Consider the following 19,423-nt stretch of genomic DNA (forward strand, 5'->3'; position numbering starts at 1 on the left):
GAATGCGTCAGATTGTACGAAACAGCAATTATTAATCATTCCTTTATAAGTGTTTTGGAGGTGATAAGCGAAAAGCCATGATTATATCGAGACTAACAAATTCCTAAGTCTTGTTTCGCTATTCGTCGCGATTATTGTTAGTTTTCAAATTAAACTCTCGAGGTGTAGTAAGACTGCGAGAAATTTATGCTGGTGTTCGCACTCGTGAAGATACTAAAAAAATTACACTTGAAAGAGAAATTCGTCTAAGAATATTGACGCCAAAGTGTATTGGTATTGCATTTAATATCTCTTAATTTGAAGTCGATAATTCAGATTATTGTTCTCCTATAAAACTTCTTTGAAACTTCACATGAATATGTTACATTCGTTATCAAAGTTCCAAAGATTCAAAGGTAAAAGAAAAGGAAACATATGGCAGCTATTCCGTGCCACAGATTTTGAATCGTTGATGTATCCTTGCTTCACCTTTTGCCGCATTCTCGGACTATTTCCATACAAGATCAACGCTACAACCATCACGATTTTGAAACCATGTTATATTCTGTCGACCATTATTAGCTGCATGTTTTGTGTTTACGATCTAATATATCTCTATGATATGAATATGTACAAAAATGCATTTGAAAGCATACCCAGGATACTTGAACGTAATAGCTTCCACATTTTCAGTGGTTTTATAATGGTCGTTACATTTATTTTGAGAGGACCACGAATGCGTCTACTTCAAACTTTATTAGAGGTCTCTTCAAGATTGCCCCAGGAATCATATCAGAATCTATCTAGACTGATCCATGCCAAGGACATTTTTGGACTCTTTTTTCTATTCGTGCATGGGTCGATATTTTATTATAGAATGCAATTTGTTGCTGTTTTACGCAAGATTTTCATACTATACTCCGTTTTGCTAGTGTTTCAAATGGATATGCTATACGTGAATTGTGTTTGCATATTAAAAGCTTGTTTCAAGCAAATCAATGACAATCTGGCAAATCTGCGAAAACTGACGGCAAATAGTGAGCTGTATCTCTTGAGGGGAACCCATCACGAGCAGAAGAATCCATTTCTATTGGTAAAACTTAAAGTTGTGAAAAAGCAGCATTTGGCAATCAGTAACACAGCGCAGATGCTAAAAACGATCTTCAGTTTGCAGCTTCTTTCTACAATAGTTGTGACTTTTACGCAAATCATTTTCAACCTATACTTTTACTTAGTGCGAGTACAAGTTGGTGTGCCTTTGAGTAATCTAGAAAAACAGCTCTATTACGAATTATTTATAACATCTGTAACATATTACTTTACGAAAGTGTTGTTGATAGTATGGGCTTGCGAAACCGGCAAAAATCAAGCCTTAGAGATTAATACAACCGTTCACGATGCAATTAACAATATCAGTGATAAGGAAATAAAATATGAGGTAACATAAAATAAAAATTACAATTTAGTTTGTATTATTAATTTATATTGTTAATTTTATATATTTTTTAAATTATATTCCACGTGTACTAATACAATTTTTAATTTAATTTATCAGATATATGACTACGTCTTTGAATCCCCTTTGCATTTAACAATTTTTTGATCTGCAGTTACAGTTATTTGCCTTGCAATTAATGCATTGTAAAAATATATTCTCCGCAAAAGGACTTAACGTGAACGCTACGCTTCTCACTGCGGTGAGTGATCAATCATTTGCTTTTATTAAATAAATGTGTGTATATTTAGCTTTATTTCGTGATTATGTTTTTTTAGATGGTGGGTGGTATTACTACGTACCTAATAATCTTGATACAATTCATGATAATGTCAAATTTTTGCGATGAAAAATTTCTAATGAATTTTACACATACCTAATTGATAAAAAGATACCTGGACCAAATATAAAGGATATATTAAATATTAATTATACTCTTTATTATTATTATTATATATAAAATAACATTGTGCATTATGAATCCGAGGTGTTTTATATGCTTATAGACAGATATATGTTTGCATATATTCATATATGTATAGGGTATTCAAAAATTTTTTATAAATAATCAGTTGCAAGAGACGATATTCACTCGTCATCGTCGTCGTCTCGTTCCCCTTGTATCAATATCGATGGTAGAAATACTAAGGGTAAAATACTAAGAAATAAAAAAACATTTAATTTAATTAGAGCAATGTATATAACTCGTATATTCGCAGAAGTTGCCGCAAGATAGCAGAAAGGAGACTAATTGCTAATAATTAATTATAATAAATCGGAATGAAGATTATAATGAATAACATTAAATAACAGTAATATAATGAGTAACATAAAATAAGTAATACGTTACAAGTAACACATTAAATAGTAATACATAAGATAGAATTAATTGTTTAGCCTTAAGTTTAATGATCTCTTCTCAGTCGTATAAAAAAATATTTATCAAATATGTTATTATATATTGATCAAATAAATTGTTTACTTATTTCATATAAAATAAAAATTTGCTATTCTCTTCTTGATTTTATATTAACCCAATATATATTTACTTTGTTTTTATCTATTATATATATGAATAATGGAAGGTCAAGAAATTTTGATAACATTCGTTTGGTACATGCTATTGTTCTGGATGTTCAAGGTTGAGAATTACATGACAGAGATAATTATATATTATTATTTTATGTGTGTTAAGAATAAATGAAAAGCCATAGTCACTTTATGATTAATAAATTCCTAAGAAATGCTTTTCATTTCTCTATACAAAGCAAAAAGTGTTAGTTTAAAAATTCAATTCGTCAAGTGTAGATAGATCGCGGTAAGTTTCTGCCAAGAAGATATTAAAAAATTACAGTTGAAAGAGAAATTTTGATGAATGAAATACATTGCTACTAATTGATAACGCAGTTAATATCTCCTTGCTTGTAATCTATGATTCAGATTATTGTTCATCCATAATACTTCAATGAATATGTTTAATTTATTTCGTCGACTGACGTTCCAAGGGTTCAAAGGTATAAGAAGAGAAAAAATATGGCAGCTATTCCGCGCTACGGATTTTAAATCGTTGATGTATCCTTGTTTTACTTTTTGTCGTATTGTGGGAACATTTCCATAATTTTTCATTATATTAATAGTGTCATATTGATAGTGAAATCGTATTTCAATATTCTCGGATTCAAACTACAAGACGCGTAATTTTCAAACACATTCTTTGTTAGCTTCATATAATGCATTTTTTTCTTTACGTTTACTAAGTATCATGCTCAATTGTGTTATTATTTTGTTGTTATCGAATCGTAAAATTTCTTTTAGTTCTCACTATATTCTGCAATAAAAATTAATTTTTCTGCTAACTCTTAATTTATATCACCACAATATACATTTACTTTAACCTTGTATTCAATTATAAATGAATATGATGACAGACTAAGAAACATCTTGATAACATTTATTGGCTTCGTACATGAACTAGATGCGCAAGATTGTGAATTACACGACACAATTAATTATATATAATTATTTTATGCGTGTTTTGGAAGTTATAAATGAAGAGTCATGGTTACTTAATAATTAACAAATTCCTGAGTCCAGTTGTGCATATACAACGCATTAATTGTTAACAGTTTTAAAATTAAACTCGTCAAGTGTAGTTAAACTGCGAGAAGTTTACGTCGATATACGAATTTGTTACATCAAAAAGTTGCCGAAAATTATATTTAAAAGAAAAATTTTTAACATATTAATGTCAATGTGTATCGATAACGCAGTTATCTCTTCGCTTGTAATCTAAGATTTAGATTACTGTTCTCCCGTAATATTTAAGGAACATGTTCAATTCGTTATCGAATTTACAAGGATTGAAAGATACGAAAAAAAGAAAAATACAGCAGCTATTCCGCGCTACTGACTTTGAATCATTGATGTACCCTTGCTTCATTTTTTGTCGTGTTCTGGGAATATTTCCATACAAGATCGAAGCTACAACTATTAAGACTTCTAAACCATGCTATATTCTTTGGATTTTTATTTTTCACATTTTGTGTGTTTACCAAATAATAAATTTCTATTACATGAATGTTTATGAAATATTTGCATTCAAAAGCGTACCCAGGATTCTTGAACGTAATTGCTTCTACATTCTTGGTAGTTTTATAATTGTTATCACATTCATTTCGAATGGACCACGAATGCGGTTACTTGAAAGCATAATGAAGCTATCTTTGAGAGTGCCTCAGAAATCATATCAGAATCTGTCTAGACTGATCCATGCCAAGGACATTTTTGGGTTCTTTTTAATAGTTCTGCAATTGTTAATAAGTTTGTTTAATTTGCGGTTTAATTTATTCCGCAAGATTCTCTCGTTATACATTATTTTGTTAATATTTCAAATGGATATGTTATACATAAATTGTGTTTGCGTAATAAAAGCTTGTTTCAAGCAAATTAACGACAGTCTGGTGAATCTGCGAAAACTGATAGCGAACGGTGAGCCATATCTCTTGAGAGGAAATTACAAGCAGAAAAATCTACTACTACTAATGCAACTCAAGGCTGTGAAAAAGCAGCATTTGAAAATCAGTGACACAGTACAGATGTTGAATACAATTTTTTGTTTGCATCTCCAATTTACGACAATTATGTCTTTCATTGAAATCACTTTCAACGTGTACTTCTACTTAGTGCGGAAAGTACAAGGGGATGTGTCTTTATCTAATGCGGAAAAGCAGATGTATTACGAAACCTTTATTGTAGTTGGAACATTTCACATTGTAAAATTAATATTGATAGTATGGGCTTGCGAAACCAGCAAGAATCAAGCTGTAGAGATCAACACCACTGTTCACGATGCATTTAATAGCACCACCAATGAGGAAATAAAATACGAGGTAGGTTAAAAGAATTATAGTCTAATTCGCATATTTTACGTATTTTTCTAATTATGTCCGACGTATACTAATGTGATTTTTAATATATTAATTTATCAGATTTTTAACTACATCTTTGAACACTATTTAATAATTTTTTAATCTGATGTTGTAGTTGCGGCTTTTTTCCTTGCAATTAATACATCGCAAAAATATATTCTCTGCAAAGGGTTTTATTGTGGATGCTTCGCTTCTCTCTACGGTAAGTAATCCATCATTTGCATCTCTTTTAAATGAATGTATATATATTACTCTACATCTTAATTGTGTTTTCCAGATGGTGGGTAGTATTACAACGTACATAATAATTTTGATACAATTCCTGGTAATGTCGAATTCTTGCGATAAAAAATTTTTGATCAATTTTTCACGTACAATTTAGTTAACAAAAAGATATCTGGATAATCAAATATAACAATATGTAAAAGACATTTTAAATATTGTACTCGTTTTTTAATTGTAAGTAGAATGTCATTGTGAGTAATTTACAAATTGCTTATAAACATGTTTATATATATGCATATATTTACAGAGACATTTAAAGTCTTGTATCAACAGTATGTAAACAATCAATAGCAAACACACGTTTTATTAATTTAAGTACAATACAATTACAGACAATGTACGTAGTATTGACATTTCTGATAAATATCATCGTATTTACTAAAAAAATGTCACAAAATTTAAATTCTTAATTACTTTTGATTATAATATCTATTAATATCTATTAATAAATTTAAATATTAGTAAATAAAATCAATGTCACAGATTTGTTTCTACCGTAACATTATAACTTATGCAATAACATGTATAATTAATAATCATTCTTACGTCCTGTTTCTCTATATATCAAGTCATATTTCAGATGAAATATCGCTTTATTAATAGTATTTTAGCAATAAACATATAAATAAAAGATAAGTTAATTTCTTATTTTATTGATGTTTTACTGATGGCGGTATAAGAACGAATAATTTTTCAAATCCGAAATTACTCTTATATTTTATATTTTTATAATTGTGAGTGTTGCGTTAAATGGTTTCTAGGCAATTTCACTGCCGATTATCAATATAATTCAATTTATTCAAAAACGTTATATAAGACCGGCGATGTGGCACGTTATATATAACCGATAATGTGGCGCTGATGCTCATTCTGACAAAAAGAACACAGCTATCTGGCTTGCCAGAGTGACAAAATTGAGCTGGAGAATTCTCTGAATTCAAAAAACAATTAGACCTATAAACTAAGAAAGTTAACATAAAGGCAAAATAAATTTCTTTTGATTTTAATTGTTTTAACAGTGGGGATATGTATTTTTCATCTTTAAGTAACAAAGATGTGTTATTTTATTTAACGATTCGAAACACTTCACTTAATAGTTATTAGCTTATATAAATGTAAAAAGAACAGATATATCCTATAATATGTTATGTTAGAAATATCTAATAAAGAAGACAAAAATATAAAGATTTGTTGAAAAACATGGAACCAAGAATATGGAATCAAGAATCTCCATTTGATGAGTCAATAAATTAAAATGAGCCCAAAATAACATTAAATAAGCAAAATATAATTATTATTATTTATACATAATTATTTTATTAAATCGTATTATAAACATTTTTTAAACATATTATTTTGATTAAATCAACTGTTCATATTTCAATGTATATATTTCAATGATTATTTAAAATACAAATTTAACTTTTTTTCTTAATTTTATGTCAATACTACATATATTTACCAAAATTTGTAATTATCTATATCTGAATCTATATAATAGTAGACTAAGTAATATCTTGATAATATTCACTCACTTGGTACATGATCTATATTGTGAATTACATGACAGAGATAATTATACATCAGTATTTTATGTCGTGTTCCAGGGATAATAAATGAAAACCTATGATTATTTTGTAAATAACAAACTCTCGTGTCCCGTTTCTCTATACGAAGCAAAAATTGTAAATAGTTTCAACATTAAATACGCTAAGTGTAGATAGACTACGAGGAGTTTATATCGGTTAATACATCGTCGTGGAAATACTCAAAAATTACACTTGGAAGAGAAATTTTTGAAAATACATTATTACTAAAGTGCATTGATAACGCAATTACAATAATATAGTTAATTAATAATTTTGTGGTTATAGTATATGATTTACATTGCTGATCTTTCATAATACTTTCACAAACATGTTTAATTCATTGAAATTTCGAAGATTCAAAATTAAGAGAAAAGCAAAAATGTGGCAGCTATTTCACGCCACGGACTTTGAATCCTTGATGTACCCTTGCTTCACTTTTTGTCGTATTCTGGGAATATTTCCATACAAGATCTACGCTTCAACTATTAAGACTTCTAAACCATACTACATCCTATGGATTGTTATTATTTGCGTTTTCTGTGTTTATGATGTAATAAACCTCTACGAAATGAACGTTTATAAAAAATTTGTATTTAAAAGCGGACCCAGAACACTTGAACGTAATTGCTTCTTCATTCTTGGTGGTTTCATAACAGTCATGACATTCATTTTCAGTGGACAACGAAAGCGCTTACTTGAAATCATATTAAAGCTCTCTTTAAGAGTGCCCCAGAAATCATATCAGAATCTGTCAAGGCTGATCCATGCCAAGGACATTTTTGGATTCTCTTTTATATTTGTGCAATTGTTGATATGTTTTTTTAGTATGCAGAGTGATACATACAAAAAGATTCTCATGGTATACATCATTTTGTTGATGTTTCAAATTGATATGTTATACATGAATTGTGTTTGCGTATTAAAAGTTTGTTTCAAACAAATCAACGACTATCTAGCGAATTTGCGAAAACTCATGGCAAACGGTGAGCCATATCTCTTGAAATGGGGAACCCATCATGAGCAGAAAAATTCATTCCTACTGATGGAACTCAAGGCTGTAAAAAAGCAGCATCTGGCAATCTGTGACACAGTACAGATGCTGAATACAACCTTCTGTTTGCAACTCTTATCTACGATAATTATGGCCTTCATCGAAATCACTTTCAACATGTACTTCTATTTAGTGCGAAAAGTACAAGGGGATACATCTTTACTTTCTGAGCTGGAAAAACAGGTATATTATGAATCCTTTATTGTATTTGGGACACATCACATTATGAAAATAGTATTGATAGCATGGGCTTGCGAAACCGGCAAGAATCAAGCAATAGAGATAAATACCACTGTTAACGACCTGCATAACAGTACCAGCGATGAGGAAATAAAATACGAGGTACATAAGTTAAAAATTACATTTATAATTTATTTTGCATATTTTACGTATTTTTCTAATTATATGTCTAGCGTATTAATGTGATTTTTAATATATTAACTTCGGATTTATAACTACATCTTTGAACACTGGACTCAACAGTTTTTTTATTTGATGTTGTAGTTACGACTTTTTTCCTTGCAATTAATGCATTGCAAAAATATATTCTCCGCAAAGGGCCTTAATGTGGATGCTACGCTTCTCTCTGCGGTAAGTTATCAATTATTTCCATTTATTAAATAAATGTAAGTATATTTAGCTATACATCGTAATCATATTTTTCAGATGGCGGGTGGTATTACCACATATATATTAATTATGATACAATTTCTAGAGATGTCAAATTCATGTAACAAAAATTTTTAGTCAATTTTACACATATAATCTAGTTAAGAAAATGATGTCTATCTAGACCGAATGTATTTCAAATTTCAACTTCAAATATCATACTTGTTTTTTTTATTATTAATAGAATATCATTGTTAGTAGTTTTTCAAGTTGTTTAATAGATATATTTATAGATACATTTATGTATGTACATATTTATAGGGACATTTAATAGTTTTATAAATCAAGAATATCTAAAGAATCTATAGCAAGCAAATGATGTTTTTTAATTATTTATTTAGGACAATTAGACATTATATGTAATGTTTGTGTGACATTTTTAATAAATATTTTATATTCACTAAATATGTTACAAATTTAAATTTATATTTCTTCTTTAATACGCTACAGCTACATGGAGCCAAGGCCTACCACTCTTTTTATATGTCTGTAGTGCGCAAACTGATTGTACACAGGCATATGGGATCTACAGTTTAAAGCCAAATCTGAACGACAGAATTTTTTGAAAGAGGTTTTCGAGGCAAAGGATACTCTCGGTGATTTGCCGGACCTCCGGAGAAAAGACGCGAGCATATGAAAATTTGTTAGTTCTATCGCGAGAATCGAATCTGGGATTCGTGGTATGACAGACCAATGCGCTGCTTGTCACATCACAATTGCGCCCAAATTATTATTTACTTTTGCGTAAATAATATCTAATTAACAAATTCAAATATTAGTAAATAAAATTAATTAAAAATTTATTTTTAATGAAATATTACAATTTACGCAACAATAATATTAATACATTAAGTTATGTCATAGATAAAATATCGCTTTATTAATAGTAATATATAATATAAACATAATATAAATATACATATATAAATATTTTTCAAGTATATTATGTTGAAAAATCAGTTATTATATTATATAGTTCTTATTCATACAAAGTACGAGAATCGTTCAATAATTAACGAGACAAACTGCAATAGCAGGAAAACTACTGAATATTATTAGATGAAACTTTCTGAGGGTCAAATTGGCAATCTTGGGGACAAATTCAATCAGCTGTTTGAAAGAAATAAAAGTAAACATAATCTCTTTTGTTTATTTCAGAAAATGTCAGCTCCTCTCGAAACGTGTTCGCCAGAAGAGCAACGTTCAGTGATAAGATTTTTGTTATCCGAAGGAAACCGACCGAAATTTATTCGAGAATGTTGAAACAGTATGGTGAAAAGTCTTTAAGCCACGGAAACGTGTCGTGAATAAGTGGATTGAATAGTTTAATTCGGGCAGAACAAGTGTCACCCATCTTCATCGCTCTGGACGACCGATTGAAGTCTTGACCGACTTTTCACCATACTGTTTCAACATTCACGAGTAAATTTCGGTTTCACACCTTCGGATAACAAAAATCTTATCACTAAACGCTGCTCTTCTGGCGGACACGTTTCGAGAGGAGCTGACATTTTAAAATGAACAAAAGAGGTAATGTTTACTTTTATTTCTTTCAAAAGCAGGTTGAATTTGTCCCCAAGGTTGCCAACTTGGCCCTCAAAAAGTTTCATCTAATAACATTCAGTAGTTTTCCCGCTATTGCAGTTCGTCTCGTTAATTATTGAACGACCCTCGTATTTAAGATAATAATTAAAGTCAAGATATTTAAAGTAAAAATTTAACTTTTTTTCCTAATATCAGCTTTATATCAGCACGATATATACTTACTGCAATTTCGTAATTACCTATACGTACATGAATCTAATGAAAGACTAAGAAATAATGATACAATTCATTCGCTTGAATTAGATGCTTAAGATTGTGGACTACATGACACAAATAATTATATGTATATCAATATTTTATACCATAATTCTAGGATAATAAACAAAATAGTTCATGAATAACAAATTCCTGAGTTCTGTTTCTCTGTACAAAGCAAGAATTGTCAGTAGTTCCAAAATTGAATTCACTAAGTGTAGACAGACTATAAAAAGTTTATAAGTCGGTTACTGCATTGTCGTGCAGATAAAAATTTATAGTGGGAAGAAAAATTTATGTAAATATATATTTACTAAAATGCATTAATAACGCAATTACAATAATATGGTTAATTAATAATTTTTATGTTATAGTCCATGATTTAAATTGCTGATCTTTTATAATACTTCGACGAACATGTTCAATTTATCGAAATCTAGAGGATTCAAAACTAAAAGAAAAGCAAACATATTTCAGCTATTCCGCTCCACGGATTTTGAATCGCTAATGTACCCTTGCTTTATTTTTTGTCGAATTCTAGGAATATTTCCGTATAAGCTCAATGGCTCAACCATCAAGATTTCCAAGCAACATTATGTTATGTCAATTATAATTATTTATATTTTTTGCATTGGCGAACTAATATCTATATATGATGTCAATTTTGCAAATGATATTGAATTCAAAAACAAAATAACCAGGATACTTCAACTTAATTGCTTCTTCATTTTTGGTGGTTTTACAACAATCGTCACACTCATTTCAAATGGTCCACGAATGCGTTTACTTCAGATTATACTAAAGCTCTCATTGAGATTGCCTCAGAAATCGTATCAAAATCTATCTAAATTAATCCACACCAAGGACATTTTTGGATTGCTTTATATAATCGTGCAACTGTTGAGATATTACATGTGGATGCAATTTAATATCATACGCAAGATTACCACACTATACATCGATTTACTGGAGTTTGAAATAAATATGCTATACGTGAATTGTGTTTGCGTATTAAAAGCTTGTTTCAAACAAATCAACGACAGTCTGGTGAATCTTCGAGTATTTATGACAAATGGTGAGCTATATCTTTCAAGGGGACCTTATCATGAACTGAAAAATCCATTTCTACTGATGAAACTCAAGACTTTGAGAGAACAGCATCTGGCACTCAGCGACACAGTACAGACAATGAAAACGATTTTCAGTTTGCAACTTATTTGTACGATAACTTTGACTTTTATTCAAATCACTTTTAATATGTACTTTTACTTAATGCAAGCAACACGAGAAACTGTGAGTATGAGCAATTTCGAAAAACAGGTGTACATCGAGAGCTTTATAATAATTTCAACATATTGCATTATGAAATTACTGTTGATAATATGGGCTTGTCAAACCGCCAAGAATCAAGCCATGGAGATCAACACCACCGTTCTCGATGTGTATAATTGCATCAGCGATAAGGAAATAAAATACGAGGTAGATTTTAAAAAATATAATTTAATTTGAATGTCCTTTGTACGCATATTTCTGTAATTGACATGCGTGAATGCGATTTTTAATACAATAATTCATCAGATATGTATAATTACATCTTTAAATCTTGTCTTTAATAATTATTTAATTTAACCCAGTTACAGTTATTTTCTTTGCAATTAATGCATCATAAAATTATATTCTCCACAACGGTATTTAATGTGGACGCTACGCTTTTCGTTACGGTGAGTGATTAATTATTTGAATTGGTTAAATAAGTGTAGGAATATTTATTTATAATCATAATTTTATTCTTTTTTAGATAATAGGTGGTATTGTCACATATCTATTAATTTTGGTACAATTCATGTTTATGTCAGCTTCTTGCGATGGAAAAGCTTTAAAGAATATTACACATGTAATCTAATTAAAAAAAGATTCTCGGATTGAATGTAAAAGATAATTTAGACATAAATTATTTTTGTCAGTGGGACGTCATTGTGAGTAGAATATTTCAGGAATATTTCAGTTTTATGCTTATAAACATATTCACAGTATGTCTGTATAGAAACTTTTAAAAGTCTTATAATACACAGTGGGTTAATAATACAGTAGCAAACAGATGATATTATTTATTTAAGTATACAATTATATAATATATGTAATACCTATTTTTGAGAATAATGTCCAACATGAGGAATGAGTGTACAGTTGAATAATCTACTTATGTAATGTAGATGTTTTTGAGAAATATAATTTTAAACTTATCAAATATGTTACACAATTTGAATTCATCAATTATTCTTGTATCATAATTAAAATCGATTAAATTAATAAATCCATAATAATTTAATTTAATTAGGGTAATGTATTGATAATATGTATATTAATAATATGCTGTAAAACAGCAGAAAGCAGATGCATTGCTAACGATCACAGCAAATGAGAAAGATCTTACAATGAACCAAACAAATAACAATGAATACGCAAATATAATTATTTAATTGCATTATCAGGTCGTATTACTTTTTTATCACTAGCATAATAAAAATTTTTCAAATACATTATGTTGATCGAATAAACTGTTTGTTTCGTTTACAGTAAAAATTTTATATTCTTTCCTAACTTCATATCAGCACGGTATATATTTACTGTAACTTCGTAATTTAATCTATATAGCTAATGGAAGATTAAGAAACATCTTGATAATACGTATTGCTTATTACACGATCTCGATGCTATAGATTATGAATTACATGACACAGATAATTATACATCACTACTTTATGCCGTGTTCCGGAGATAATAAGCGAAAACCCATGGTTATTTCATGAATAAAAAATTCTTGAGTCCTGTCTCTTTATACAAAGCAAAAATTATTAGTAGTTTTAAAATTAAGTGCTCCAAGTGTTGGTAGACTGCGAAAAGTTTATATCAGTTACTACATTATCGTGGAAATACTAAAAAATTATACTTGGAAGAAAAATTTTTGTAAATATATATTTACTAAAGTTCATTAATAACGCAATTACAATAATATGGTAAATTTATAATCTTTATGGTTTATGATTCAGATTGTTGATTTCTTATAATATTTCGATAAACATGTTCAATTTATTGTCGAAATTCCAGGGATACGAAATTAAAAAAAAATCAAAAATATGTCAGCTATTCCGCTCCACGGATTTTGAATCGTTAATGTATCCTTGTTTCACTTTTTGTCGCATTCTGGGAATATTTCCATACAAGATCAATGGATCAACCATTAAGATTTGCAAGCAACAGTACGCTCTATCGACAATAATTTTTATCATTTTTTGCGTTAGCGATCTAACAGCTATATATGGTGCCTATTCTTCCAAAAACATTGTTAATAAATTCAGAAACGATATAACCAGAACACTTGCAGTGAACTGCTATTACATTCTTGGAAGTTTTATAATAGTCATCACGTTCTTTTCAATTGGATCACGAATGCGTTTACTTCAGACTATTCTAAAGCTCTCCTTGCGATTGCCTCAAAAAGCATATAAAAATCTATCTAGACTGATCCATATCAAGGACATTTTTGGATTTTCTTATATAACCGTGCAACTCTTGGTATATTATATTTGGCTGCAGTTTCACATCATATTTAAGATCCTTCAACTATACATGATATTGTTGGAGTTTCAAATAAATATGCTATACATGAATTGTGTTTGCATATTAGAAGCTTGTTTCAAACAAATCAACGACAGTCTGGTGAATCTTCGGGAACTTATGGCAAATGGTGAGTTATATATCTTAAGGGAATCCTATCATAAATTAAAAAATCCATTTCTACTGATGGAACTCAAGGCTTTGAAAGAACAACATCTGGCACTCAGCCACACAGTACAGATAATGAAAACGACCTTCAGTTTGCAACTCATTTCTACGATAATTATGACCTTCATTGAGATCACTCTAAATTTATATTTTTACTTAACGCAAGTAATTAAAGAAGCTGTAAATATGAGTTATATGGAGAAACAGCTCTACACCGAGAGTTTCATATTTTGTATAATATATGAAACTACAAAGCTGTTGTGTATAATATGGGCTTGTCAAACCGCCAAGAATCAAGCCATGAACATCAACACCACCGTTCTCGAGATGTTTAACAGCATCAACGATAAGGAAATAAAATACGAGGTAGATTTAAAAAATTATAATTTAATTCGAATGTCCTTTGTACGCATATTTCTGTTGCCATGCTCTAAGACGATTTTTAATATTAATTTATCGGATATATGTATAATTACGTCTTAAAATTCTGTCTTTGATAATTATTTGATTCAACGCAGTTACAGTTATTTTCTTTGCAATTAATGCATCATAAAATTATATTCTCCGCAACGGTATTTAATGTGGACGCTACGCTTCTCGTTACGGTAAGTGATTAATTATTTGAATTAGTTAAATAAGTGTGGGCGTATTTATTTGGCTACTGTTTATAATTTTATTCTTTTTTAGATAATAGGTGGAATTGTCACATATCTATTAATTTTGGTACAATTCATGTTTATGTCGGCTTCTTGCGATGGAAAAGCTTTAAAGAATGTCACAGTAATTTAATCTAATAAAAAAATGATCGATTTAAATATACAATGAAAGATATTTTAAACATTAATTACTTTTAATTCTTATTATTGTGCGTGGAACTTAATATAAATAAAATGTTTGGATGTTTTATGCTTATGGACATACTTACAATATATGTATATCTAAAGAAACTTTTAAAGATCTCATATACATACTCAGATATTATATACTTACCAATATATTAATAATCAGTAGCAAACAGATGATTTTATTTATTTTAGTAATCAGTTATACATGTTTAACATGATAAATGCGTATACGATTAAATAATCTACTTAATTAATGAAAATATTTCTGAAAAATATCACTTTAAACTTCTACACTTAAATGTGTTACACAATTTAAATTTTTCAAACATCTTTGTTTTTTAATTAAAATCGATAAATAAAAATTAATTTAATTAGAGAAATATACATAATATGGTAGGATATAGCAAAAAGCAGATGCATTGCTAACAATCATAGCAAATTGAAAAGGCCATACAATGAGACAACAAATAAATACGTAAATACAATTACTTAAATATCTTTATCAACTGGTAATATTTTTATCACTAAAATTACAATAAACAGTTCAAATACATTATATTGACGAAATGAATTGTTTGTTTCATTTAAAGTAAAAAATTTTCTATTCTTTTCCTAACTTCATATAAGCACGACATATATTTACTGCAACTTCATAATTATCTGTATAGGTATGGTAATGGAAAATTAAGAAACATCTTGATAATATTTATTCGCTTGGTACCTGATCTCGATGCTATAGATTATGAATTACATGACACAGATAATTATACATTACTATTTTATGCCGTGTTCCGGAGATAATAAGTGAAAACCCATGGTTATTTTGTGAATAACAAATTCTTGAGTCCTGTTTTTTTATACAAAGCAAAAATTATTAATAGTTTTAAAATTAAGTACTTCAAGTGTAGGTAGACTGCAAAAAGTTTATATCGGTTACTACATTATCGTGGAGATATTAAAAAATTATACTTGAAAACAAATTTTTATAAATATATTTTTGCTAAAATGTATTAGTAACGCAATTACAATAATATGATTATTAATTTATAATCTTTATGATTATAGTTTATGATTCAGATTGCTGATTTCTTATAATACTTTGATGAACATGTTCAATTTATCGTCGAAATTCCAAAGATTCAAAACTAAAAGAGAAGCAAAAATATATCAGCTATTCCGCTTCAGGGATTTTGAATCACTAATGTATCCTTGCTTCATTTTTTCCCGCATTCTGGGAATATTTCCATATAAAATCAATGGATCAACCATTAAGATTTGCAAGCAACACTTTGTCCTATCGACTGCTATTTTTACCATTTTTTGCATTGGCGATTTAAAAATCATATACAATGTCTATTTTTCCAAAAATACTGTTCATCAATTTAAAAGTGAAATATCCAGAACACTCATGACAGCCAGCTTTTACATTTTTAATAGTTTTACAACAATCATCACGTTTATTTCAATTGGACCACGAATGCGTTTACTTCAGACTATACTAAAGGTCTCTTTGGGATTACCTCAGAAAGCATATCAAAATCTATTTTGGCAGATCTACGCCAAGGACATTTTTGGATTCTTTTATATAATCGTGCAACTTTTGATATATTGTTTTTGGTCTAAGGCTGATGTTATACGCAAGATTTTTCATATATACGTGATGTTGTTGGATTTGCAAATAGGTATGCTATATGTAAATTGTGTTTGCGTATTAAAAGCTTGTTTCAAACAAATCAACGACAATCTGGTGAATCTTCGAAGACTCACGGTAAATGATGAGTTATATCTCTTGAGGAAACCTTATTATGAACTAGAAAATCCGTTACTACTGATGGAACTTAAGGCTTTGAAACAGCAGCATCTGGCACTCAGCGGCACAGTACACATGATGAAAACGACCTTCAGTTTACATCTCATTTCTACAATAACTGGGACCTTTATTGGGATTACTCTCAATTTATATTTTTACTTAATGCAAGTAGTACAAGAAGCTGTGATTATGAGCAATCACGATAAACAGTTATATTCCGTGAGCCGCATAACAATTATAATATATGAAATCATAAAACTATTGTTAATCATATGGGCTTGTCAAACCGCCAAAGATCAATCCATGAAGATCAACACCACAGTCCTCGTCGTGTTTAACAGCATCAGTGATAAGGAAATAAAATACGAGGTAGATTTAAAAAATTATAATTTAATATGCATGTCTTTTGTACGTATATTTTTGAAATTATGCCGTGTGTAAATGCGCTTTTTAATGTATTAATTTATCAGATATATATATATATATATATATATATATATATAATTACGTTTTCATTTCTGTTGTTAATATTTATTTGAACTAACGCAGTTACAGTTATTTTCTTTGCAATTAATGCATCATAAAACTATATTCTCCGCAACGGTGTTTAATGTGGATACTACACTTGTCCTTACGGTACGTAATAAATTGATAAAATAAGTGTATGCATATTTATTTGTGTTTATAATCTTTTTTTTCGTTTTATTCTTTTTCAGATGATGGGTTTCATTGTCACATACCTATTAATTTTGATACAATTCATGTTCATGTCGGTTTCTTGCGATGGAAAAACTTAATATTACAATAATATAATCTAATTAACAAAAAAATTCCCTTATTAAATGTAAAATATATTTTAAACATTAATTATTTTATTTTTATTATTGTGAGTGGAACGTTATTATTAATAAAATTATTAGGATGTTTTATGATTATAGATACAGTATATATGTATAAAAATTTTTAAGTATCTCAAACATGTTAATAATCAATAATAAATGGTTTTATTTATTTTAGTAATTAGTTTTACAGTAACATAGACATTTTTGAGGAATATATTTAATGTGAGAAAAAAGTATATAATTAAACAATCTACTTATGCAATGTAAATATTTCTGAGAAATAACACTCTAAATTTATACACTTAAACATGTTATACAATTTAATTTTTTAAATTATCCTTGTATTTTAATTAATATCAATTGATAAATACAAATGAATTTAATTTAGTTAGATAAATATAATACGTATATTATTAATCTGCCGCAAGATAGCAGACAGCAGATGCATTGCTAACGACCACAGCAAATTGGAAAGATCTTACAATGAATCAAACAATAACAATAAATAGACAAATACAATTACTTAAATATCTTTATCAAGTATTGTATTATTTTTTTATCACTCATATTACAAACAATTTTCAAAATACTAATTATATCAAATAAACTGTTTTATTTAAAATAAAAATTTTCTGTTCTTTTCCTAACTTCATATCAGCACGATATATACTTACCGTAAGTTTGCAATTATCTATACAGCTAATGGAAGACCAAGAAATACCATAATAATGTTCGTTCGCTTGGTACATGATCTAGATGCTCAAGATAGTGTATTATATAACACAAATAATTATACATCACTACATTGTGCCGTGTTCCGGAGATAATAAGCAAAAACCCGTGGTTATTTCATGAATAACACATTCTTGAGTTCTGTCTCTTTATACAAAGCAAAAATTGCTAGTAGTTTCAAAATAGGTACTCTAAGAGTAGACAGACTACAAAAGTAAACTACATCATCGTAAATATACTAAAAAGTTACGCTTGGAAGAAAAATTTTTGTAAATATATATTTGCTAAAATGTATTAGGAACGCAATTACAATTATAATATGGTTAATTAATAAATTTCACGGTTATAGTCTATGATTCAGATTGCTGATCTTTTATAATATGTCGACGAACATGTTTAATTTATCATCGAAGTTTCAAGGATTAAAAACTAAAAAAAAAGCAAAAATATGTGAGCTATTTCGCTCCATGGATTTTGAATCGCTAATGTATCCTTGCTTCATTATTTGTCGCATTCTGGGAATATTTCCATATAAAATCAATGGATCAACCATCAAGATTTGCAAGCAACGTTCTGCTTTATCGACTATAATTTTTACTATTTTTTGCATTGGCGATGTAATAATTATATATAATGTCTATATTTCCAAAAGTGTTATTCGTCAATTCAGAAAAGACACAGCCAGGATACTTATAACAACCAAGTATTACGTTTTTCATAGTTTTATGACGGTCGTCACGTTCATATCAATTGGACCACGAATGCGTTTACTTCAGACTATACTAAAGCTCTCTTTGGGATTGCCTCAGAAAGCATATCAAAATCTATCTAGACAGATCCATTTCATGAACATTTTTGGATTCTTTTATGTAATCGTGCAATTTTGGTTATATTATAATTGGTCTCAGAGTGATGTCATACGCAAGATTTTCCGTATATACGTCATGTTGTTAGACTTACAAATAAGTATGCTATACGTAAATTGTGTTTGCGTATTAAAAGCTTGTTTTAAACAAATCAACGACAGTCTGGTATATCTTCGGGAACTTATGGAAAATGGTGAGCTCTATCTCTTGAGAGGATCTTATCATGAACTGAAAAATCCGTTCCTA

General features: G+C 28.9%; 1 protein-coding gene across 1 annotated transcript; it reads left to right on the forward strand.

Moving 5' to 3' along the window:
* The first annotated feature begins 607 nt into the window (after nucleotides 1–607).
* On the forward strand, nucleotides 608–17,534 carry LOC105455106. The gene is made up of 13 exons (XM_011698163.1): nucleotides 608–1,417; nucleotides 1,590–1,676; nucleotides 4,417–4,863; nucleotides 5,018–5,104; nucleotides 5,180–5,199; nucleotides 7,602–8,169; nucleotides 11,089–11,475; nucleotides 11,617–11,775; nucleotides 11,931–12,017; nucleotides 12,095–12,104; nucleotides 13,985–14,448; nucleotides 16,552–17,106; nucleotides 17,454–17,534. Exons 1-13 carry the CDS (start codon nucleotides 608–610, stop codon nucleotides 17,532–17,534), a joined length of 3,762 nt encoding a protein of 1,253 aa, XP_011696465.1.
* Nucleotides 17,535–19,423: the final 1,889 nt, after the last annotated feature.

The sequence above is a fragment of the Wasmannia auropunctata genome, unplaced genomic scaffold (assembly GCF_000956235.1).
Source record: "Wasmannia auropunctata unplaced genomic scaffold, wasmannia.A_1.0 LD335939.1, whole genome shotgun sequence".
Taxonomy (NCBI): Eukaryota; Metazoa; Arthropoda; class Insecta; order Hymenoptera; family Formicidae; genus Wasmannia; species Wasmannia auropunctata.

Excerpts from the sequence above, each read along its gene's own strand:
- LOC105455106 (XM_011698163.1), top strand. The coding sequence starts at position 608 with ATGTACAAAAATGCATTTGAAAGCATACCCAGGATACTTGAACGTAAT. Across the intron at positions 1,418-1,589 it reads ATAAGGAAATAAAATATGAG|TTACAGTTATTTGCCTTGCA; the intron begins GTAACATAAAAT and ends TTTGATCTGCAG. Across the intron at positions 11,776-11,930 it reads ATAAGGAAATAAAATACGAG|TTACAGTTATTTTCTTTGCA; the intron begins GTAGATTTTAAA and ends AATTTAACCCAG.